General features: G+C 39.1%; 1 protein-coding gene across 1 annotated transcript; it reads right to left on the bottom strand.

Annotated features, from left to right (window-relative positions):
• Positions 1 to 766: 766 nt before the first annotated feature.
• Positions 767 to 26329, bottom strand: adam23a (ADAM metallopeptidase domain 23a; the record flags this gene model as incomplete). The annotated part of the gene is made up of 26 exons (XM_081381081.1): positions 767 to 2174; positions 4739 to 4829; positions 6087 to 6198; positions 9481 to 9649; positions 9750 to 9869; positions 10819 to 10924; positions 11100 to 11163; positions 11264 to 11314; positions 14689 to 14769; positions 14890 to 14976; positions 15070 to 15141; positions 16040 to 16139; positions 16238 to 16289; positions 16406 to 16493; positions 16634 to 16718; positions 17640 to 17806; positions 17901 to 17969; positions 18175 to 18240; positions 18338 to 18423; positions 18513 to 18585; positions 20672 to 20735; positions 21068 to 21150; positions 21236 to 21299; positions 24710 to 24786; positions 25310 to 25533; positions 26251 to 26329. The coding sequence occupies 26 exons, from the start codon at positions 26327 to 26329 to the stop codon at positions 2129 to 2131; spliced, it is 2376 nt and encodes a 791-aa protein (XP_081237207.1). The 3' UTR covers positions 767 to 2128.
• Between the last annotated feature and the right edge of the window lie 290 nt (positions 26330 to 26619).

Genomic DNA, 26619 nt, shown 5'->3' with positions numbered 1-26619 from the left:
AAAACAATTCCCCACGTGAACTAACGGGGGTCGAAACTCATTATAATATGCAAAACTGTTATCCAATCATAGCAGTGGGTGTTTACTTCCAAGTCTTCAATGCTCATAAAAAACGAGCATTTCAGGAGCTAATCGCCAAACCAGGGTATTAAATAGCCTATTACTTATTCATTATGTTGTTTTTGAATGTAAAAACCATGCAAATGTCATAAGTTGACCTTAGACAACAGTATACATTTTTTTTTTTAAAAGCCAGTTCATGACCCCTTTAACATGGTTACTTGTATGTTTTTGCATTACTGTTGAGTCCATATAGTAAAAGTCTGTTTGCAAAGCCTGCGCCGAAATTGGCACTGATTTACCAAAGAATCTACAGTGAAATGTACCGAATACAAACAAATTATGCTCAACTAAGACATTCATATTGTTGAAAATAAATAACAACATTCCTAGCATTAGGATCCTTTGGAAGGTAATGTTATTTTTAGTCCAGTGATCCCTGCTCTTCTCTCCTCGTCATCTCACTAACAAGCCAGTGGACAGGGCCAAAGGAGCAATGATGAAGTAGGCGTGGATTTCCTTCTGCAGAGGCAGTCTTTCACCTATCTATGATGTCATAAATAGGCACATTCCACAAGTCGTAAAAGTTTACTAAAAAAAATTACTTTAAATGTACAGCATTCGGAACTGATAATGTATTTGGTGTCAATTCTCAAAATTTTGGGATTGTACAGAACAAATTAAGATTACAAAGAGGAAAGTTTTTGTCAAGTTCTTTATTAGTGTTATTTGTTGTTTTGGCAATATTTCCATGGGAACATGAGATGGCTGTAAAAGGGCTCAGGGTTTAGATGATGAGTTCAAAAACCTGATGGTGCAGATCAATGATGGTATAGAAAAACACTCGTATTTCTCTTATTTCAGTGACATTTACCAAAATTAGAGCTCCCTCTACTGCAATAGCCCCATTCTATTAATAATAATAATTCATATCACAAGTGCCTCAATTATGCTGTCCCACACAGATGACAATGACATTTTAAATTTCAGAAGCTGAGATTTTCATAGAAACATTCATTTTAAGTAATCAGAAGCTTATTATAATGTCAAACATAGATGGCCGAGCATATAAAAGACTGCCTTATTAATAATCCGCTAGCTTGAGATCAATTTCATTGTTTGTCTCAGTTGAGAATTCTTTACCAAACCATAGGGTTTGTGCAATGTTTCCCCTTTGCATAGTAAGTAAATGTTAACTGTTTTTCCTTTGACATGCAGATACCTTGAAAAGCGCAGCAGGCTGTGTGGGCTCCGCCCCCAGTGCAATTACATCATGCAGCTCTCTGATTGGCCAGTGATGGCATTCAGGTCAGGGCAGATCTACAGGGCCCAGCCAGTTAAAAGTTAAAAGTTTTTTAAGGGGAACAGTAATTGACGTCATTATGCATATATGACAGTGGTGATTTCATCATGCAGCTGTATACGCTGCTAGCCTAATGGATCGATTTTTTTACTTTTTCATTTGGGTTTCTTTGTTTCATTAATACTACAGAAAGTGCCTGCAATATAACATGCTGAAATAACAAAAAGAAAAACTGTAAAGTTATGCCTTGAAATGTTTATCCGAAGAAGATATGGGTCCCTCTGATAGGATGTAGTCATTTAGCCCCTCGAAACACTCATGGTGTGTTCCCCACCTACTGGAAGTTCAAATCATTCGTCTTTTTTTAATTAACAAATATGTTGGTCTTACACTGGTGTCCCTCCTCTGCCATGCGAGGTCCACAGCTGAAGCTGGTCATGCCTGGGTTGGAACCGGAGATTGGGCGTGTAAATCGGAAGTCATGCCCCAATGAGTGGTACCATCCACTACCAGTTATCAGGGTTGCAAAACGGCTTGAGACCAGAGGGCAAAGGAAAGGGGGCAGCGCTGGAGAAGCAGTTCTACGTGACTTTGGATTAAAAATGTTTGATCATTAAGTCTCTTTCTTCTCTCGCTTTCTGTCCTTTTTTATTCAAGTAACGCCAACGCTGTCGGCAACGGCGTCAGCAGCAGGAGAAGGTATAGTCCAGCGGGTTCTGACAGAACCCAGGGGCACACTAGGCAAGGATGCAGTTCTCTTAGCCTTTAGATGGCACTGGCGTTAGGGTCATATCGTCTTTTCTTGACATTTCTTGGTGATGAGGACAAACAGGACAAAACAAACGAGAGAGGGGTTAGTGCAGGCAATGCCAGATACATCAACATACAATCTGCTGCCCATCTGACTGCCTTAACCCGCAGCAACCACGTGGTTTTAGTCCCATCAGCTACTTAATCAATTCAAATAATTTATCAAAAGCTACCCGTAACATTTTTGTTTGACTGCTAATGCCGTTGGGTTGCGGCGGGTAAAAACGTCTGTCCTTCGCAGCGGCAAGGAGAGACACAGAGTGTCCCTCCGTTGACTGCGGGTGAGTATGTGTTAGAAATACAACAAAGGATGCGGAAAAAGAACATTACCTCCTGGGAGAAAAACACGGACATAGACATAGAGAACAGCAAGAAAGAGTTGTACAACATCGAGGGTCAGAAAAGGACATCACACCCACAACATGAACGACGACGATACCACCAGGAACAACAAGAAAGGCAACAAGAACTGCAACAACACCAACAACGACAGGGGTTTGACACAACCTCCCCGTAGCGTGGCTTGATGTGGGGCATCCCAGCAGTTTAACATGCACCTGTCCATAGAGAGGTTACGTGGGAGACGCCACTATCGCTGTGTAGGGGGGGGTGACTGGGGTAGCATGCAGGTGCAGTGCAGCGCGTGTGTCTGTACCAGGTCTCTGTGAAGCAGGCAGTAAAGGCAGCGGTGCCGGGCGAGTCCGGGTGGGGGGTGAGGGCTCTTGGTCTGTTCTAGGTTTTCAGGGGGCCCAGGGCCTTCCGGGAGATAAGAGGGCGTGGCAGCCAGCCATGGCACAAAGGCTGCCTACGACACAACCTCCACCCCTCTCCGCTCAAACTCTCACCCTTTCAGACAACGGAGGGGGGATTGAGAGAGAGATCACGGCGAGGAGAGCGGGTCAGAAAGTCGTCATCCCTTCCCACCCCGTCCCGCCCCAACAACCCACCCCGTTTCTCAAAGCAAGGAAAACAACAAACATCCCTCCCTTCCCTTCACTTGAGGTGAGCCCAGCCTTTGTGCGATGCTCTGATAGCACTCCGCTTTAGCTCTGGCGTGGTGCCAGTCCGCATGCAAACTTTAAATGGGCTCAGTCAAGATGCTATGTGCAAACGAGCATGCTGCGGTGAGTTAAGTCCTCTTGGATAACCTCAAGATCTCAAAGCTAGCTTCCCAGAACTTCCTCCTAGTTGGGTCTAGGCTGGCCATTAGAAAGGTTTTACATGTCCGCAGACAAACAGTTGCTAATCTACATTCAGATACTGTTTTTGAACCAAATGCACCCGTAAAGTTACGCTAACAGCATGTTTGATGTTACACACATTTACTTGAGTATTTAAAGCTACACTATGTAACTTTTAAAACGTTACTTGCAGAGGAACATTGTTTTGGTGATTACGCGAGTTGTGCTTCGGCTACGCTATTCTGCACGGTTTAATCTGATGGCTTGAGGCCAATAAATTAACCAATAAATACCAAAAGGAGACAGATATCTGGAAAAAAAAATACTTTGAGCAGCTTACAACAAAGTTGTATTTGGTTTTAGAGATTGGCACTGTTACCAAGATAAACATTGTTAAATCAATGTACAGCGAATGTGATGCTGCGCAAACTAAACCAAGCTGGTGTTGATTTGTGTTTAAGTGTGGACACCGTCACTTTCATTTTTTGTTACGAGCACACCTTCCACTACATGTAGTAGCCTGACCTTCTGTATGTTACTTATGGATATGATGTAAACAAGCACAGACGAATGACGTAACTATACAGTTTCCCGCGAAATCCAGCCCTTCATTTTGAACAAAAAAAAAGTTGTTACATAGTGCAGCTTTAAGTAATCATACAAGGTTACTTTCTCCAACAATTCCCACCTTACTACATAGATTGGTCATGGCATTACTGGTATTGTAAACATTTGAAATGTTAGCATGTAATTACAAAAAAAGGCTACACATCATTCTTCTCTTTTATATTTTATATTATATATAATTCATAACTGTCATTAAACATCTTGCTCAGTATCCATTTTATCATTTTGCTCGCATGCATGTCAAGCGATAGGCCAGTCTGCACGAGGTTCTGCTACAGTCTACAGAGCGCTAAACCAATTAGAGTACATGTCTTGACGTAGATTAATGCCGTTTTCTTTTTTTATACATGTAGCCAGATCATTTTTGAATTGGTTGTCAAGAGCTAAACATCTAGCTAGCAAATGAGGTAAAGTCGTGTGTAAAGAAGATATTAGCATACTTAGGAAAATGTTACGTTTAAACAACTTACAGGTTGTTAAAATGGCATATATTGTTACAGAAAAGTCAAATTACACTTAACGTCCCTTAGGATTAAAATTTTATCGTAGCATATAGCTCATAATTGAAGACTTTAAATGATGACCTAGTTTTAGTATCTGTTGTCTGTAGCAGAAGCCCAGGCCCTTGTGTGTGAATGTGAGTGTGTAGTGGTAAGTGTTGTGTGCATGTGTGTGTGTGAGTGTGTGTGTATGTTTAAGTGTTAGTGAGCCTGTTCCAGGCTGACAGGCAATAGGAAGCATGCGGTGCAGCTCTTACTTAAATCCCCATCCCGTCCCCCCCAGCACTATGGCTGCCATCAGGATGGCCCCTGCGATGGAGCCTATGATAAGGTTGGTGGCGCTAGGACCTGTAGAAGGGCATGATGGGAGAGAAACATGATGTAAGCTACAGGGGGCACCTGCTCAGCATGCAGGGTACACACATCAAATGCTGGACTTCACTTATGTTATACACTCTTTTAGTCATGTGATTACTCAGGATGAGTGTGACAGAAAAAGCTTGGGAATCCATAGGGTATATAATGCTCAACTAACTTACCATTAATAGTGTGTGTGTGGGATGTTATTGGATGTGGGTATGGAGAATTTAGGGGCTGCAGATTTTGGCACAGAGAGGCACAAGTTGGTTTATCAGGTAAGATCTTAAAGCACTGAGGTGTTTTGAGCTACGCTACCAACGCAGGACTGACGAAAAAAAATGCACAGACGCGCACACACACAGACGCACAAAGAAACACTAACCTACAAACACACTCATGGTGAACTTTCACCCACTCACGCACACATCGGACCTAGTTAGAATGGAATATTTAGCTCAGCTCAGAAAGTGGGCCAGTTCTGAGGGGATTTTGTGTCAGTTAAAAATTATATCTTATGTCAACGTCAGTCCAAGTCATCTCATGTTTTTCCACCTTCCTCGGTTGTTCTTCGTTCTTGATCCTCGCTTTGAATCTCTTGTTCTATGTAAATGCCCCACATGGACCAGAGAGGGAAGCGCCGCAACACTCCATTAACACAGGGTGATAGTAAGAATATCCATGATAATAGCAGCCAGGGGAGAGGAGAAAATAAGTGATAGACCAATCAATCAGTCCAATTACACGACAAAAATTACAAGGCACCATCACATTCAACACAACGGACAAAGCCACTGGGAGAACACGTACACACAACCGCACGTACACAGGGGATCACAGGATCTCCCTCTTGCTGGGGGAGTGGCATTAAAGGGTTAAGAGGTGCTTACTCTATTCCCCACCCTGTGCCTCCAAAAATCACCCCCAGGGCCAGAATGGTCCCTGCCACTGCCCCTATCAGCCTGTTTGTGGCCACGCTCACTGTGCAGAGGAAATAGGGGTGATTCAGCAGAGAAAATGTCACTCAAGGCCCCATTCATTTTTTTTTTTTACACGTACTAGTGTTTCCAAAAGTCTTGTGAGTGGGAAAAGTCACAATATCAAGATGGGCACCTACAAAAAGCAGTGATCTTTGGAAATGGCTTTGAAGTGGATTTTGGAGATAAATTGTGTATGCAATTGAGGACTAGCCTGTAAGTTCTGTGCATGTTAATTGGAAGATTTTTATGTTAAGGAGAGGTCACGAACCCTTGGGACCCGGGTCCTCGATGACAGGCGGCTCTTTCGGGGGGTCGTGCATGCTGCAGTCTGTTCCTGCCCAGGTAGAATCACAGGTGCAGGTTGCTTCATTATTGCACACCTGAAAGATGATACACAGTAGGAAAAAAAAGTCAGTATGCTCTACTGTGGTGTAAGCCCGGAGTTAATATTTATAGAATAGCCAGTTTTTAATAACAGTGAATAAAAACAAATTAGCATATCATTATGTACATTTGTATGAGTTTCTAAATTTTCATCTCTCTTTCCTACAATTTGTACTTGTGCTGAATCTTTATATTTAAAAAATCTAATTCTCTTCAGGTTTTATAAATATAATATTTTATGTTTTATATACACCTAACTAAAAATAAATAATATTATAGCTATGTTCAGAAACCACTACAGTTTGAACAGAAAAGCAGGTACTGTATGTGTGTTTTGGCATGGCAGCCAGTTTAAATAATAAATAACCATTGCATTACCTAATGCAGTAAAAAATAAGTTTTCTTCAAATTCTGAATGGATTATATATCGCCTAGAAAGTACGTAAAACCACTCCCTTTATAAACACTAAAAAGCTGTCACTCTCAATTCATCACGATCTCACAAAGTTCTGCTAATCAATTAAGATGACTGCAAAATTAATCTCTTATTTAGCCTACATAATGTTTACACTTTGCTTGTTATAGGTTAATTTATTACAAGAGAATTTGCAAGTGTGCAGAACTGGACTGAACAAAAACGCCTGCGTTTTGAACGATGAGTGGATTCTAACTTAAACACGTCTAATTGGCCATTGCATTCAAGAAGTCAACAGATATGTTTGTGATTGGCTACATTGCTCAACGCTGCAAAACACAAAGTAAATTGAAATTCTTGGAGAGGCTGCTCACTGCAGACCTAATGGGTGGAGCTTGATGTTCTGCTCCCCCTTGCTGGAAATAATGGGTGGAGCTAGATGATCAAACCACACCCTAATCCTACCCATAACCCTATCGTTAAACATAACTCCACCCATTAGGTCCACAGAGGACCGGAGCTGGATGTCATTTGGCTCTGCAGTGAGCACCACATGAATTTTTGATGCTCTCGTCTCAAGGGAGCAATCACCAAATCAGTTTCAACAATATGCTATTATTACAGAGAAAACTGATTCTAGACCAGTAGTTATGGGCAGCTTTCCCTTCTAAAATATTTAGAAGCAGCAACAGTATATGGTTTTAGTGAGAAAATTCCTTTTATGCCTTCCCCAGCCTTACAAACGTTCCACCTATGAGTATTAACTTACCGGTATTTTCTTTTTTTCATGTCTTACTAACTCAAAACTGTTGAATGGCAGTGTAGCTTCCATTATATTTTTGGAAGGTCAATTGCAAGCGGATTGCCATATTTGAAAGGCCTTGGCATTGAAAAGTTCAAAAACCCCATGCTTAAGTGATTTCAGCAGTTTCCTCTCACCAAAATGCAGGACATGTCAACAAACTCCTGACAACAGCAAATCCCAAAACACTACAGGCAGCGAATGTGTCTGATTTGCTATTTTACTGACTGACAATAAGAGGCAACCCAAAAAAAATGTTAAGCACTTTTATGCATAATTGAAATAAAAATCAGCCCCCCTTCTTACAGATTTTGGATACCCATGACAATGTCTTATTTTTAGTTGTCGAGGAATAGATTATAATTCCTCTGGATATAAATTGAATGCATGAGATGAATTAAATCCCTGTCGTTAACATTCTGGATTAAATTTGTAAGTGGATTTGAGTGGATTTCTGGCTTTAGTGGGTGGGAATTCAAACAGGATTATTTTCAAGGGTGACTGTTTGGGCTGTCATGGTACCAGAAATTTCAGTTGCCTGTACCAATTTCGGTACCAGAGCAAAAACGGTTGAATTAAAGGGTTAGTTCACCCAAAAATGAAAATTCTGTCAGTAATTACTCACCCTCATGTTGTTCCAACCGCGTAAGACCTTCGTTCATCTTCGGAACATAAATTAAGATATTTTTGATTAAATCTGAGAGTTGTCTCACTCCTCCATAGGCTGCCAGAAAAGTTATTAAAGAGATCGTTAATATAGTCCAAGTGACTACAGTGGCTCAATCTTAAGTTTATCAAGCGACGAGAATACTTTTTGTGCGCAAAAACAAACAAAAATAACGACTTTATTCCACTATTCATTTCCTTCTCTCTGGGCCTCTAGTTGGTTCACGTAGTGTTTTTGCGTAGCGCGTCTGTGTTACACGTCACCACGTAGGCTCACAATTGGCCGAAGCGGGTCATGTGTGTGATGCGTGATGACGTGCAACACAGACGCGCAGCGCAAAAACACTACGAGGCCCAGAGAGAAGGAAATGAAAAGTGGAATAAAGTTGTTATTTTTGTTTGTTTTTGCGCACAAAAAGTATTCTCGTCGCTTGATATACTTAAGATTGAGCCACTGTAGTCACTTGGACTATATTAACGATCGCTTTAATAACTTTTCTGGGCCAGCAAGTTTCGGTCCCTCTGAAAGCCTATGGAGGAGTGAGACAACTCTCAGATTTAATCAAAAATATCTTAATTTGTGTTCCGAAGATGAACGAAGGTCTTACGCGGTTGGAACAACATGAGGGTGAGTAATTACTGACAGAATTTTCATTTTTGGGTGAACTAACCCTTTAAGTACTTTAAAAAAGTTTGTCCCGGTTTGTCTCTTACCTTGGTCATCACTGTCAATCTTTGCAGTTTCTGATTCAATCACGCATTTAAACAGTTGTCAATCCAGAAACTGTGCAGTGTATTTAGGAGTATAAAAAACTAAACTTGTTTTGGATTGTGAATGGTTAATGAACAGAAAACAAGAGAAGAGCTCTCCCTTTATAATCACTTAGGCTGTCAATCTCGAAAGTGCAAGCTCACCGAATTCTGCACTCTCATGAAGACTTTTATAAAACTTATAATAATAGAAAAAAAAAATTGAATTGTACATTTAATCTGTTTACACTTTGCTGGTTATAACAAAAAGATTTGCGAGTGTGCAGCTTGCGTTGAACAAAACCTTGTGCATTTTTAGCAATGTCAAGCAGATTCGGACTGACTAGCACCTCTGATAGGGCATTGCGTTCACACGCTAAACAGATATGATTGTGATTGGCTAACAAGCATGCTGTAAATAAAATACTTTGACACTCAGAGAGTGCTCAAACAAACACGATCAACAGTGTTTGAAAGTCTATTAGCAGGTACCGAGTACTCAGCACTACCGAAACTGCAGAAATACTGGTTCCTTCAACTTAAAAAAAAAAATACCGACTGATATACCAGTACGTTTGACAACCCTAGTGAACATGGTGTGAGATAAGTCCAAGCAGCAGTGAGTATCAGATGGTGATCACTCACGCCGTGAGAAGAGCAGACTCGGCCACCGGGGCCAGACGGACAGGCTGTGAGATTCAGGGAGGAGATGGGAAGACATTTCCGCTCAAGGCACATCATAGAGGGGCCGCACGGCATACCGTCTTCCACATACCCTAGATCAGTGTCATCATCCAACAGCACATGTCCCCCGCTACAGAAGAAAGAGAAATAGAAAATGTCAAAAGACGTTTTTCAGGAGATTCGCCCTGATTATTTAGTGCGAAAAGATTTGCAGAGATCCAGGAACAGACCTACAGTCCACCAGTCGCCCCTGATGGTTAAAGGTGGTGGGAGTAACGTCACCTTTCAGAGTCCCAATCCTCGGGATTCTCCCAATATTAGAGCACAGCAGGTACCCGCAGAACACATCGCTGTAAATCCACAGGATTTGGAAAGTATTAGGGATGATGATGTGATTTTGTCTAGACGGTAACCCATGTTCTGCAAATTTCATGTGGGATTCACATACAGATTTTTTCAGTATTTATTGGCAAACATTTGCTGCTGTTCTAATTTCCTTACACCCACGTAGATCAAGTTGTTGCAGATATTATCAGTAAACATATCATATTAGTGTCTATATCAATAAAACAAGGCGCTTAACTCAAATAAATACCAATGCCAATCACTGGTAATGGCAAAGATGGGGTTAATCTGTAATCTATTAAATTCATCACATTTTATTATTCTAAAAAATAAAATAAAAAACAGCAATTTTCATATCTTGTTGAATTTGCACAAAAACAAGTCTTGGCGTTAATGTTTGTACAAATGACAGTATTTCACTGGTATATGATATTTTATACTTGAGCATTGATAATAGTTTAATTCCATGATACAAAGTCTGCAAATTACATCATGATTGAATTCAATTTACAAATTTTGATTTTGAAGCCCAAAAAAGTGCATCCATCCATGATAAAAGTAAATCCATACGGCTCCGGGGGGTTAATAAAGGCCTTCTGAAGCGAAGTCATGCGTTTGAGTAAGAAAAATATCCATATTTAAAACTTTATCAACTAAAATAACTAGCTTAACTCAGATTGTACTCGTCTGAAAGAAGAAAGTCATATACACCAAGGAAGACTTGAGGGTGAGTAAATCATGGGGTAATTTTCACTTTTGGGTGAACTATCCCTTTAAGAAGACACAAAGTTCTCAATGCTTTCCATCATTTTCAGCAGGTTTAAAGAGTGTGAAAGGCAATTATTGCAAAGCACATGCCTGAGAACTTTGCAGAACAAGAGTTACCATCTAGACTTGACCTGGTTTTGTATCATGGTGCCAAATATTCCCAAATAATTGGGGGAACTGACTCACTGTTTGCTGCAGGGCACCCATTTGTCTCCATCTCTCCCACAATTGCCTTTTTCTGTCCCCTCTGTATTTAACTTCTCATAGCAGTGCTTCTCTGACCCTACAGTCTCTGAGAGAAGAGAAACAGACAGAAAGAGCAGCAGGACGAAAGAATGCAATTAGGAAAAAGAGGAACCACAAGGAAGCATGTATTGAAAGGCAGAGCAGGTGGTTTGCAGCTTTTTTAGTGTTTTCTTTGGCAAGAACAGTTGAGTAAGTACTCTGAAAGCATCAGTGTCACTTACTTGAACCCCAGATGTATTTACACTGACTGTCCCGGGTCTTGCATTCACCACTGTAACAGCGGCCCTGGAATAGTAGCAAATAAAGTGTGGAGGGTTTGATCAAAAACAGCCTATATTTTGTTCTGCCATTCTTTCTGAATTGCTATATATAGATGTTCTCTGACCTGATTGAGCTGACACGAGTAGCCATCTTGCTTATGAAGATTAGGGGGGCACTGTAAGAATAACAAAGATCTTTAAAAGATGTTTAAAAATATGTATATTATTGAAGTATTTTTGCAATAAAAATTAATAAATAAGATACCCAGTATTTTTACTATTTAGTTCAGCATTATTTATGTTTTAGTATTTCCTGATGATACTAAATGTGATTTACTTGAACAAAATGTAGTTTGTGTGTCCAGTAACTAAAGCCTTGGTGGGAAGATTGTGAAACAGGTTATGTAATAGTACTTGACAAAATGAGAGACAACTGACAACTGCACTTTCAAAGTTAATCTTTCAGCCCTGCACATTTTTTTTAGAAGTGTTAAAACTGCAGGCGGGCTGTCATTTAGTGAACAACATGCCTTCTGTTGTGGCAGTTATGGCGAATAGAGGGGCTTGAGGGAGGGGGGGGGTGGGGGTATAGTATGACATCATTATCACTAGCTATGTTTCCATCCAAAGTTGCAAATGTAACTTATGCGAAAATTTTTAATATCGCATAAACATTTGCAAATAAAGCACTGTTTCTATCCCATGTTTTCAAGAGCACAAAATACTTCCTGGGAAATTGGCGCAAAATATCTGCAATAAAAATGGAAATTGCTGCAATTGGGGAAGCCACTGTGGCTCTTTTTTCCTATGTACATCATAAAAGACTTGCGTCTCAGAGGTGTGATTTTTTTTATTTTTTTTTCAAACCAGATCAGCGGAAATCCCGCCCTGCAGCTAGGCTTACATTTAAGCTTTCATTGGTTAAGGTTACAGTGATGGGTAGGTTTAGGGATCAGTCTTTTAGTGTAGGCAATCAGTACAGTGATTGACATGACCAATGAAATCTTTAGAATTAGCTGCAGGGCGGGATTTCCGCTGAACTGGTTTTGGGAAAAAAAATCACGTGTCTCAGAGCGTGCAGATGAAACGCAATAAATGCTGTCATGTTATCTATCTTGCATTCGAATACCTGGTTTTTGGGAATCATGTGAGACTCCACATTTTTAAACAGAATTAAACCAAATCATTTTGGTGACAGACTTTGACTCTTTCATTTCTGAATAATCAAACCAACATTTGAGATGCTATGCGATGAAATTGGTCACAGTGGTTTGTCCAGTTATCCAATCACATCCACAGTTGAGGCAAAGAAAAGTGATTTTTTTTTTTTTGCGCACTGAAGGATTTATTCGGTAAATGTGTTTCTATCGTAGTTAATTTAATGTTTTTGTTTTTTTTTTGATACAAAAATAATCAGATAAAAACAAGTTTTTTATGCATATTTTTGGAACTTATGTGCATCTTGGCGTTTCCATCCAGATTTTTTAATACGATATCCCAAAATGCACTTAAAGCAACAACATGTAACTTTTCAACCTTCATAATATATTTCCAAGACCCTTGTGATAGTACATCGACTTACAATAGGTTGAATGAGACGTCTGCCAGAGCCTGACGGGGTCTGTATCGCTTTTACTGGCACTATGTAACTTCGGGGTGCGGGTAGTAACCAGAGCTCAAAAAGAACTACAAAATTCGACTGCTTTACGGCATACGTCACTTTGCCCACCACTTCCTCAAATGTGGCCAACCAGCGCGTTTGTTTTCCTACGTCTGTTTTCGTCATGGCTGAAGCAGCAGCGAAACGTAAGAAGTCCAAGGTTTTGTCGGAGTAGAGTCGGAAGAGGAAAAGGGAGAGTAATAAACTGAAAGTCAGGACGAGGATCAATATTGGTCGAGCGTTTGCTCGCTGACGTTAGCTAATGGAGGAGGAGTGTTACCAGACCGATGCTGACTTGGCCGTCATGCTGTTGAACTAGTAAGTAACTGTAAATTGCTTGCATACTATCTTTAGTTTTTCTAATCTGTTGTCTGCCTGGCTACGTTACGGAAACTATCTGGTCCTCCATTTATTTATCTTCATGAATCAGCTAGTAGATGAGCGAATTATCAATCTGGTAGCTAGTAAACACTAACATGGTAGTTTTAGATGGTTAGGATGCTATCGCTATCATTCTCGTTAAGATTTGAGCATTGCAATCGACATGCAAATCGCAAATGTTTGAGTTAAAATGTTTAGTCTACTAAACATGTATAAATTATGAAAGGGGGAAGATTAATAATATTGTCATTGCCCATATGAAAAAAACCTGCATGCTTCATATACAGTAACCGTAAATCATTTTACGACAGCGGTAATGGACAATTCCGCTTCCAACCTGTAGGGCGACCGCAGAGGAAAAGTTCCATGTTGTTGCTTTAAACGTACACTATGTAATTTTTTTCGCCACTAGGGGTCGCTAACCTCTTACAATAACAAAGGCGTAGTTTGATGAAGCAACACTTGCTAAGAATTATGGATTCTTGTCGTCAACGTCAAGGCGACCAATCTAATAATGTTTATGGATGAGTGAATACATCAATGCTTTTATCATGACTGTGATATGAAGCAGTTCGCGATTGCTAAGAGACAGCTATCAGCTCCACACGCGACGCGAGTCCCGCGGATATAAAAGGAATATGGACATTTCATTCTACCGAACTACACGCAAGTGCAGAATTAGACATTTCAAACTAATGTTGTCCACGTCTGTCGCCTTGGTTACTATCAGAGGGCTCTGGTTGCTATGGCAGCACGAGCGGAAACCAGGGATAACGCGGATATGTAGGACACAACTGGCACATTGACGGCGACAAAACGGAAATAAAGAAACGTGACGTGTCTTCGAATTAAATTACACATTTTTCCTGGTTTGAAAGTTGTTGGAAACATTTGGGATAATGTAAGTACACAACTAAAAAAAATATATAACATAGATATAGTGATTTTTGCTATTTTTAAAGCAAAAAAGTTACATATTGTACCTTTAAAAATAGGTGGATGAAACATAGCTATTGTGATTGCCATGTAGATACTGATGCATCTTCTGAATAAATTGTGGCTCATTGTCAGGAAAACTGTGCCAGTTGTGTCCTATTGTGTAACCATGACTTACGATAAATATTATTTACAGGAAAAATCAGATACGGGATATTTCATAGAATTAACTCTCACTTTAAATTATTTATTTGTGTAATGCATTTTTAATATGTAATTTTTTTTTTTTAATGTTTGTGTTCCATGGGAATATCAGAAAATGTGCTTATTCATCACCATTACATTTTAATGGTATATACAGAAAATAGAATTTTTTTTTAGCTTTTACTGAAATTAAAATATGCTTTTAATGTGTAGTTTTATTTATATAAAAAAATATTAAGCACTTGTCCCTCTCTTTCTGTTTGGCATTTCCCCTATAAAAATGTTTTAATATCTAAAGTCATATTTAAATAATTGACATCATATAAAGAACATAAAAATGGTGTTTAAAAAAAAATAAAAGAGCAAAACCTGTCCCGAGTCTCCTGAACAAGTCTCTGATATGTCACAATCATTTACAGCATATCGACAGCTGTATCCCCGCGGGTAGAACTGAAAAAGGTGGAGGGACAGGGATTGAGAGAAACAACTGGTCAGTGCATTGTAAGACACTCAATAGTTGAGGTTGGTGGAAGTCATGATGAATGGTGAGGCAAAAGTGAAGTGTCTTACTAGGCATGTGCCGTTGCAGCAGGGGCCGTCACTGCAGTGCGCTCCATTAGACAAAGAACATTTTTTACAGCAGTCTTTATAGCACTCCTGCACAACCAGAGAAAAACATGTGCGCACAGACCAAAAATGGTTAGCAAAACATGAAATTATAAAAAAATGAAATTTAAATAAAGTGCTTACCATTCGGGCTCCACAGTCACACTCCTCTCCCACTTCCACGTAACCATTCCCACATTCTGTAGCCTCAAAGAGCTGCCGACACAAAGCACAAGATTTATCCAGCATCATGTCCAATGATTTTGCTTGAACTTGATTTTTGCTTTAAGTTTGCTGTCAATGACAATCAGTCACAAAACATGTGAGAACTGATGACATTTGGTGTCACTGAGGTAAAACCTGCTTCAATGTTTCAACTTCAGCTTTCTGTTGAAAACCTATTTTTTGTGGGTTGCAGGTACATGAACAGAACAAACAGAGAAAGGCAAGTAGATCCAAAAATAGATTAGTAGGAGTGTAGGATCCAAAAATAGAGCAAAACTGTAACATACATTATTAAAAAGAAATGCACGCCAAGACAGCAGGATTTTAAAAGAGTAACGTTTGCAGCAGAGGTATGGAAGCTTGTTTCTGCCATTTAAATTCGCAATTGCGAGAGAAAAAAAGTCAAAATTGTGAATTATAAACTCGGAATTGCAAGAAACAAAGTCAAAATTGTGAGAAAAAAGTCAGAGTTGAGAGATAAATTTGCATTTTTTTTTTATTCTATGGCGGAAACAAGTTTCTATACAAAAGCGATGCAGTGTTTATTCATTTATTAGCTGAAAAAAAAATAGAAGCCTGGATGTTAAAATTGTTTTACTGAAAAAGTGCTTTGAAAAAATATAAAACAATTTTTTTGATTATTTTTTCCCCTGACAATTAACGGGGGAAAAAATGTAATGAAAAAACAATGAAAACTGCATGACGAGATGGTGATTGTAAGTGTCAAGCTAACTTCGTGGAAAAACAGGCCGTTGATATTCACTCAAAGTCTTGTGCAGTTCTTTTTATTTATGCACTGCACATTTGCGGTCATGTGTATGCAGGTGAAGTGTTTTTTTTTTTTTTTTACATGTTTTTGTATGTTGTCCAAACTATTCTTCAAGCCTACCTTGTTGGGTTTGTTAAACAGACATGAAGCACCGCCTCTTAGAAGGAAGTTCCTGTAGTCAGAGATGCTGCATTTGGAAAACCTGCGTGGGTGTTGCACTCTATGGAGGAGAACAGGGGAAAATAAACCTACACGAAGCTAAAATGCCCGGAAGGTAGTCGGGAGAGGCTATAGAATAATGTGTGTGTTTAACGATACCCAGTGTCTTCCATTATACATCCCACCCATGAATCCATGCAGCCGCACTCCTCTGAGAGAACACAAGAGCGAGCGAGAAAGTCTGTGAGTTCACTTTAAATCCTAAACTCATACAGTGAACAAATAAGAAATGCAGTAATTTGACACCAGGTGGTGAAACAGACTTACTCCTCCTGATCAGAGGATCCCATTGGATACCAAGATTCTGTGCTAAACTCTGAGAGAGAGACATAGCCATTGTCCATGTGCTGCCAAACTGAAAAAGAGAAACAGATACAGCAGTGCACGACTCCAAAAGTAACATGTCACTTCATTTGTCATTTGAAATTGCTGTAAGGTAAAGTAAGGTTTAACTGTAAAATGTCTACCCAGAATGCTGTGTGTGCGCAACCTCACCTCATTAACACCAATTCCTCTTCCTTTGGAGCAGACACCACTAATATATGCAACACTGCTCCGGCCATAATGAAATGTCACATTCCTGCAAGAAGAAAGAGATTTATTTTTTTATTATCTTTATGTCACTTGCTCCCTTTTTCTGTAAATGCAGTACCAAACAAAGGTTTTCAGCCTCATTCATTCTTCGGAAACTGTGCCATTTGTGCCAGGGATATATTATTATTATTATTACTAACCCTAAACCAAACAGTAATGTGCTATTTTATTTTTAACCCCAATTCTGAGATTGAATAGATTAAATATATCAAAGATTGAATTCTGAGATTGAACAGATAAAAGGACAATAATAATTGTAATAATAATTTCTTTTTTTTTACCTAATATCATTGCACTTTTGCTTTATGTAAAAAACTGATCACTACAATGTTTTCCCAAAACAGATGTACTATTGATTGGACAAAACCAATAACGGTAAAAAAAAACAGTAGAAAGTAAACATACAGCCATAAAAAATATAATGAAAAATATGCATCGTGATATATAGCATTTGAAATATACAGTGAAAGTAAAATATTTTATTTTCAATAAAAAAAATATAAAAAAAATTTAATTCAATATAACTTAAATGTAAAATATTGTATTTTCAATAAAAGTAAAAACATTTTTTTAAATTCAATATAACTTATTGAAATGTAATGATGATGAATGGCGATATGCAAATTGGCTGATAGTCAGATAAAAAACAAATATTTAAAAATAAATGCTTTATTTTGCATTATATACTAAACAGAGTTAAATAAAATATTGTGACTCTAGTATTCTGTTAGCACATATAAATAGCACCTTTTCCTGAGAATGACCCACACATATTCAGAATTCTACAATATCACAGAACATGAATCATCATCAAACAATGAAACATTCACAACAATTTTTTATCTTGTCCTACAACTCCCACAACTGAACCGAATCCTTTCTGTTACTGGCAAACCAAGCAACTCACGTGAAGAGGTGCACTGCATCGGCGTTAATGTTGATGTTCTGTTGTCGGTACTTTGAAAAATCTTTTAACATTTCCAATGGCTTCACGCTCAGAGGAATCCGGTCCCTGTCAGTCCAAATCTCCACAGCAACCAACACCACACGTGTATTCAGCTGCTCCTTAAAAATCTAAAGCGAATTTGATTTGAATCTTAGATTAAGATGAACACAAAATGAGTGGATATTAGGGTAACATTTTGCAGCAAAAAATATGGAAACATACAGCATCTACAAAGTTGACCACTGATTTGGCAGAGTTCCGGGTGTGCTTTTTACTCCTATGCCTTTTAAACTGTAAAAACAAGAGATTAAAACAGAAAAGCAGTTTCAAGGTTCTGCAGTACATGAAACATAAGGTAACATTTGTTATTCAGTGCCCTCTAGTGGATCATTTATGCAGAAATTTGTACTTGGAAAAATGTACTTATAACAAATTTCTGTGCTTTTATTCAGAAATGGATAAAGACATTTTCAGACCATTTTCTGGATAAACTCACCGTGTTGTGGTCGGCGACAATCATTATTTCCAGATACTTCATTTCCTCAAAAACGTTACGTGGCATCTAAGAAAATGATTACAAAATCCAAATGATACATTGTTGAAGTATGAGGTATGAGCATTGAGGAGCACATGGAAAAGGTTGAGGGTCATTTTCTTACAGCTCTTTTCCTCCTTCTCTTTAACCAAGGCATGCTAGCCAAAATATGTTTTTCCTCTTCTTTTTCTTCAACTGGGTCACCAGCAGCTGAGGGAAACAGACATGGAGGTAACCATGGAGATGAGGGTGGTGATATAATATCTTGCTACATGTCTTTAGGACCTTGGCACACTTACCCCAGTCACCTGGGACAGAGGTCACATGGAGCGATGACGTTCGTCGCAAAGTGTGGGGTCGTGCCTCTGTTTCCTAAAAGGTACAAACATTTTGACATTTGATTTGAATCAAGGCCGTAACCATGCTGTGAACATTGTTTTTTTATTGTTGTATTTTTATTGAAAGAAATTAAATAATTTAAGGATTAAAAAAGATTTAAGTGAATAAAGTAAAAGAAGGGGGTTGTGAAGTAATCGATTTAAAAACTATTTCCAAATAATATTTTAGTTTACACTTTATTTTAAGGTGTCATTGTTACAGTGTAATTATATATTTAAGTACTGAGTAATATTAAGCAACTACATTTAATTACTATAGGGCTAGGGTAGGATTAGGGCATGGGTCACCAAACTAAGGCCCGCGACCCGAATCAGGCCCGCCACCCCCTTTTGACTAGCCCCCCAGCCCCTCTGCCCCCCACTACTTGAACCGGCCCTATGAGGCAATCCCCTAAAGTCGTCATGGCCTATTATATAAATAAAAATAAAACTTGTGTGCAAATTAATAAATGCAATGCGGAACTACTGTTAGATACGCAGGTTCTTTAGGGACACCTAATCTGTAGCTCCGCCTTAGCTCTGAAGCTCTGAAGCAGGCTGCGATGTTAAGATTGCAATGCTGGAATATGTTGAGAAAGAGGTGTATGCGCGATCGAAAAGTTGCAAAGTGTTTACTTATATTTGTGTGTGTGTGTGTGTGTGAGTGAGTGAGTGAGTGAGTGAGTGAGTGAGTGAGGCGCGGGCGCGATCAAACAGTGAAAACATAAAAACATACTCCGTCATTTTGTTTATACAGGACATCATTCAAACTGCAAAGTGTTTAAGTTACTGTTAATTAAAATTTTAAAGAAAAAAAAATATATTAATCTGAAATGTAGCAAATTAATTTTCAATTCATTCAGGTACAAATACCAAACATATCTTAAGGTCTTTTTTGTCTTTTTATTAATGTAATTAATGAACTAATTATATAAAACTATTGACTAGTGCACTACAAATAAACTGGTTCTATGCCTTTACTTTATTAATAAAACTTATTTAAAAAAAGTACAAGGCTTAAGACATTTATTTTCATTTGGTGGAACAGCCTGAGACATGCACAAGCCTTCTGCATTTTTGTTTTACTTTTCCCTCCATTGTACCGAACTCGTACCGAACCGTGATGTCTGAACCGAGGTATGAACCGAACCGTGACTTCTGTGTACCGTTCCACCCCTAATAGAGAGTGCAGTGTTTTCAAAGAACAGTGGACCAATGATTATTTTTAAAGTGAAGAATAACTTTAATTAAAACAAAGTGTGAAGACTTGATTACTACTTTTGCAAACCACTAGTAAAGATAAACAAATATGTGCCAGGAATCAAGTGTTGATATAGTAGTGTCGATATAGTAGTGTGGATATAGTAGTGGGGATGGCTGTGCCAGGCTAGTAACCTCTATTACATGAGGCCTGCTGGTGGTCATTTTGGTCAGGGTCATACAATTCTATGTTATATAGCTAACCCGGCCCCCCCCATCACAGTCCGGAACGATAATGTGGCCCCCAGAGAAAAAAGTTTGGTGACCCCTGGATTAGGGTGTGGTTGAGGGTTAGTTGCATGTAATTGTGCATAATTTACTGTTATTACTACGGTAAGTACATGTAACATATGTAACAAGGACACTGTAAAATAAAGTGTTACCATATTTTATCTTAAAATATGCACACATTTAATCGTATGTCTAATACTGTATGTCAAACGCAAAACGTAACTTGGTTTTGAACTTTAAGAATCATGTAAATCATATTTTCAATTCAAAACGATGAAATTTGATTTGAAAAGTTGAGTATTTTGCATCCTTGGATATTACTGTTGGTCGTTTAACATTTCTGATCTAAAACAGTTGTCAAATCATAAATGTTTAGCTACTTAAATCACACCATGCAGTCTTTCACTCGCACTCGTTTTCTGTGAACAGTAAGGCCTGCCTTCTTTGATGTGATTGGCCAATCATTGGTTGATTTGATATGGTCATTTCTAATTATTGAGAGGAACCTTGTCCTCATTAAAGTGGTGGTTACGGCCCTGGTGTGAATAATGAATCCCAAAAGACGATAAAATGGAATGATGTGATCTTACCACGGTGTGAGTCAGTTTCAGAGGCTCGATGAGATAGACAAAATTACCATCATCAAACATCCCACTAGAAGAGTGAATCACAGAAAAGAGAGTCAGGGATGTCAATTGGAAAACGGATACAAGGACAGATAAAACCTCAATGAGTCATATCACTTATCGAGTGACAAGAAAACCAAGAAGAAAACCACAGCCACGCTTTTACAACCGAACAAACCCTTCTGCTCTTTCCCTTGACTGCTCTCTGTGACACTCAACCACACACTAACATGGTGACATTCAAATCTTTTCATGTGTACCAACTGCCATCTGGCCTCACAGTGGGTCTCCAGGTTAGGCTTTCTCTCTTTATCTCACACACATGCATACACACATACAAACAAAACAAAGGTTTCTTACTGAAGTCCATTGCAGGTGGATAAAGCTACACGGGAGTCTTCTTTTCCTCTCACGTGGCCGTGGTAGTAGCAGTGTTCACCGCCCTAAACAAACGCACATTCATCACTGCTATGTAGTGGTTATTTTCAGGGTTCTGTTTGATATAGGTATGTGCTCTTTGTGCCTTACCCTGGAGAGAACTGGCTTATCATTCTCATAGTGGATCTCCATATAATCTGAAGAGAGCAGATCACTAAAATAGAAGTGTGAGAGAGAATTTAATCTCACATTAATAATCCAACAACTAAATAATAACCTCAGCAAACATTGAGTAATGTTCTGGCAAGGTTAATTATGGCGCCTGTTCATTTATTATTAATAAGTTTCATTTCAATATCTATGATCTTTAACCAAAACAAAAACCGTATCCTTGCTTAATCTCCCGCTGAAAGCACAAAAGAATGGCCTCAGTCTTACCTAAGTGTAATGAAAGTTTATTATCCAAAAACTAATTGAACATCTCTTGTAACTGAAAAGCCATTTTGTCCCACAGGACCCCTTTATTTTGTGACTAAAATTGCTGCATCATCAGAATAAAGAAAAAGCTCCTCCGAACATGCTGCTTTAAGATAATTTATACATAAAAGAACAAAATAAGGGACCTAAAATACTCCCTTGAGGAACTCCACAAGTAATTGATAATGAGCTGGCCAATACACTTTTAATATCAACTCTCTGGCTTCTGCCTTCAAGATAAGACTGTACCCACCTAATAGCTTTCTCATTGAAATCCATCGCCTTTTAGTTATACAATAAAAATGCATTTTTTTTGCATTTATAAATGCAAAATGATAACATGGAATTTCCCCCTTAATATTCACACAGCCAAAACGCTTAAAAAATTGATGTTTTGAACGTTCAGAACATTCAGAAATAATGTTTTCATAACTTATGAAACGTTTGCAAAACGCTCTTAGAACATATTTTTGTTAGCTGGGAAGCTACTGCTCCAGATCCCATGCATCCGTATCAGCTGTTGTGGGACCTCCAGGCTGTTTGTGGACCCGAAGCTGCATCATATCATAACTGATTCTGACACACAGGTTTGTTAAGGCATGGTAAACACAATAAATATGTATTTGAAATAACAAATTGTGGCTATATTAATGTTATATGATAAATATATTAACAACAGCATCAGTAGCTGAAGTCACAGTAAATTTTATTTTTTTAAACAAAGCAGTCCTTGAGTCCTTTTATCCCATGATCACAAACACTTCTGTTGTCGCAGCTGGTCCTATTTTTATAACGGTCACAAGCTGAAAATTATTCAGCCTCAATGTATTGTAACTTGCAAAAATGGACTTTCACAAACATCATTATCTCACGAAAAGAAAGTAGGCAGCAATAATTGTTCTTTATGAAAAGAAGTGTCTAAAAATGTTCTAGAAAAGTGAAAATCATGTGCACATTGGAAGGGAAAAAACACCTTGACTTTTGTTTTATGCACTAAAAAAACCGAGACATATTTAAAATAATAATTTTTTATTTTTTAAAAAAATTACAGATTTTTTATTTTTCATCCCTTTGAACAGTTAAAAATGTAATCCCTGGCCTTGGCTATTCCTGGTTATTATGAAAATCGAACAGTTTGGCAACTTTTGATCAAATAACCAACCTGGGGTGCGTTTCCCGAAAGCATCGTTGGCCAACTATGGTCGCAAGTTCATCGCAATGTCCATTGAACTCTATTGGTAACGACGGAACTTGCGACCATAGTTGGCCAACGATGCTTTCGGGAAACGCACCCCTGATCATGCTGCTGAATTTTGAATGGAGCATATAACATTTTAATTGTGCAAAAAATAATAATATGTTTTGTCTAAAGCAGGGGTGTCCAAACTCAGTCCTGGAGGGCCGCCGTCCTGAAGAGTTTAGCTCCAACTTGCCTCAACACACCTGCCTGGAAGTTTCTAGTATGCCTTGTAAGACCTTGATCAGCTGCTTCAGGTGTTTATTTGGGGTTGCAGCTGAACTCTACAGGACAGTGGCACTCCAGGAGCAGGATTGGGCATATGCAGTGGTGTAAAGGAATTTATGCAGAAAAAAAATTCTAATTCTTTCAATATAAGCTGCAAACCTCTACCCAATCTTCTGGGACCATCACAACTTTAAAAAAAAAACAGCTGAAAACACCTTTCCTGCAGGCACTTAAGCACTCCAAAACCAAGGCACTTACTACTAAAACATCCTTGCTTTTTTTTTTTTTTACCTCAGCTCTAGCTTCCCAGCTTTAAAAAAAAGTTCTAAGAAAGGTCTGCTAACGTTTCTAATATTTTCCGAATGTTCTCTCAATGTTCAAAACATTGTGTTTTTTTTTTCTTAGTTATGAGACCGTTAAGGGAACATTCAATTTGATCATTCTTCTAAAATTGAGGGAATGTTACTTTTGAATCTTCTCTAAACATTCGGACACAAGTAGTAACATTTAAAAAAAACATAAGATGAACGTAAGTTCCTTTCAAGGAAGGTCTGTTCACTCTGCACCATATTTGCAACGCCTCCGTGCAGCTATTTCGGGCATCCAAGATCAAGTATTATCTATTCAGGAATCCTGAAATCTCAAAAACTGCTTGCCGAATTCAAAATTAAATGACATATTTCAAATCAGCAACAAACATTTGACACCAACTGTCCCATAAATGTTGTTTCCTTTGCTCAAATGGCGTTAAAAGAGCTTATTTTTCAGGCTAGACCAGCCAATGCGCATGTGCAGTCCTAAGGTTTCTATGGGAACCGGAGCAGCTGCAGTGACGCAATGATTTTAGCTATCAGCGATTGGCTCTTTTATTTAGAAGGCGGGACATGTTCCGCCATATTGCACGTTGCAGTTTCTCCAATTCATAAGTAATAAGAGTGAACCGTCTTTGTTTATCTATAGTCTTTGGTGCAACTGAACATTTGAATGATGTTTAAATAATGTTTTTGCGCTAACATTATAAGAACATTAATAAAAACCAGATAACTTTAATGTTTAATGCTGAACTTCAATGTTTTAACTATTAATGATACTGGACAAACGTTTATTTATAACTTTGAGAGAACCTTGTCAGAACATCAGCACAAGTTCTGAGAACGTTAGCTGGTTTGTTGCCTAATCTATCTTTCTACTTTGTATACTATGAATTAATATTGTTAGCTCTATGACAAATTGCTGGTGATGTTCCTCATTTGTAAACAGCTTTGACAAAAGCATCTGTTAAATGACTAAATGTAAATGTAATTACTAGGGTGGCAGTTAATCTCAAATAAAACACCTAGCACCTTATATGCTGTTAACCATAACACTGTGACGACGCAGCATTCACAGTTTTTACAGGGAATAGTTTAGATGATTTAAACCACAATGTTCTTAGCTCTTCAACGAATACCTTTAACGTAAAGGTGCTGACAGACAATAAATGGCAGGGAGGAGAGGACTGAATAGGAAAGTGGCACACCATTCACACAAATTTTCGTGATAAGCAAGGAAGAACTTTAGCGAGAGATTTTAGGATTTTAATACAAAAAGGAATATAGCTGTGTTCAATTGAACACCAGAGCAATACGGTGTTCTTAAAGGCATACCTGTCTTTTACCAGACACAGTCACACACACACTTACTTGTTCAAAGTGAGGTCCAGAGTGAATGTGGTGCCAAAGGCGTCCAGCTGGAAACTTGCTTGGGCCAGGTGGACATCCTGCGGCCAGGGAGATAAACAGGGGCTCATTAACACTTCACAAAACAAACATATGTTGCTACATCAAATGTGCCGGCAAAGCCCTCAAATGTAATGGTAAAATTTCATGTCTGTCTTGCACACACATATGTTCAAAAAGCAAATCTCTGCAAGGGCATCTATAGATAAAACACCTGCTCTAGTCTAGATCATCATAAATCACACAGCTGTGCTGTGTTACAGCAGAAATACTGCATTGGCAAAAGTAAAGTGAGAGTGTGTGCACAATGCAATCCCATAACGTCTGTTCAGTATGGAGAGCGAGGGAGAGAAAACTGCTTCTTTTGCGAAAAGTGCATTAGATCTGTGAGGGAGGGCCTGTGAACCTGGATCAACTCTGAGCATTGGACATGCATACTGCACCATTCCCAGCAGCTGCTAGAGGTATGAAATGAAGCAGCTTCCTTGCTTCACAACTCCTTAGCGCATGAGTGTTGAAGACCTAAATGCGGGGGGGGAGGGCTCTTCATATTTTACATCTCACCTGTCCATCCCCGGCCTGGTTCCTCGCCCGAGTGTCCAGATCATGATACGTGCTCTCCGAATCCTCATTCAAGTAGTAAATGAGCCGGGAGGGATATGTGACGGTGACCTCATGCTCTTCCGATTTTCTTCCCGTGGAATTGCCCGGTGCCGCTGCTGTCGCTTCTCGCGGGGTCTCAGACACGTGCTGATCCCTGAGATCCTCATTCTGCACGGCGCTGGAAACTGCAGGATAGGAGGAAACTGTTTACTGCTTTACAGTCTTCGTCTCGGAGAAGGATCCCGTCAATTATATATGAACGTGTGCCAGCCAGCAGTTGCAGCCCTGTGATGCTGCAGAGAAGCTGCGCACAGATCTCTCTTATGCAGATCTCAGTGTATCGAACGGAGGCACTACGGCTTATAACCAAATAAAACACTGAAATCTGATCACACATTTATGACAGTGGATGAGAGGGCGAGACATGAAACATGTAATGGCAACAGAGACATATTGACAAAACATAACCATATCATTTTTTTTTCCTCAACTTTATCAGCTGGACATTTGGATATCTGATATCTGAATTGTAAAGGCATTAGACACGCATCATGTCAGCTAATGATAATCTATTGGCCAAGGTAATCGAATTAAGATTCAGTCCTTATATACCACGTTCCCATACAACACCATACTAATGGGGCTGTCAACCCTTAGAGAGGCCTTCAAAAGCTTTTACCCCCCTCTGCAGAGATTGACATGTATAAACGGTCGTAAACACAGTTAAGTAATGGAGGCTGCTCAATCAAAGCCTACACAGAACCTGCGTATTTTGCTGGGAATTCCTGCCGCAACAAAAGGCGTTGGAAAAACAAATTGCGCTAAAACTAACGTACTGTAAAGCAAATGTCGAATAATATTATGTAAATTATAAAGTTACGCAAGGTAAAGGTTATACTTACCCGTTGAGATTGAGGCGATAGAAGATGGCACGGAAAGAAATATGCTAGCGAGCAGACACAGATGGAATATCAGACGCATGATTCATATTTGAAGACTAAATAAAATGTCATTAGCGCATCAATTTACAGCGAGTCCATTATTATGAGGGCGATTTTAGTGCGTATCCCGCGGGAAGTGGGGGAAATCCTTCATGCAGCATCGGAGACTGAGGGGTGGGTAACACGGTTGGGATGCTGAGGGGTGGGGAGGACTGGGAAGAAGGCGAAGGGGTGGTAGCACGGGTGGATGGAAGGCGGTGGCCAAGCAGCTCACATCGTAAGGGAAGCCACTGCGACTGCGCAGTGCATCTTCTGCTGCGCTGACGCGTC

This window comes from Scardinius erythrophthalmus, assembly GCF_964197995.2.
Source record: "Scardinius erythrophthalmus genome assembly, chromosome: 12".
NCBI lineage: Eukaryota > Metazoa > Chordata > Actinopteri > Cypriniformes > Leuciscidae > Scardinius > Scardinius erythrophthalmus.
This window is presented reverse-complemented; position numbering and strand designations above follow the sequence as displayed.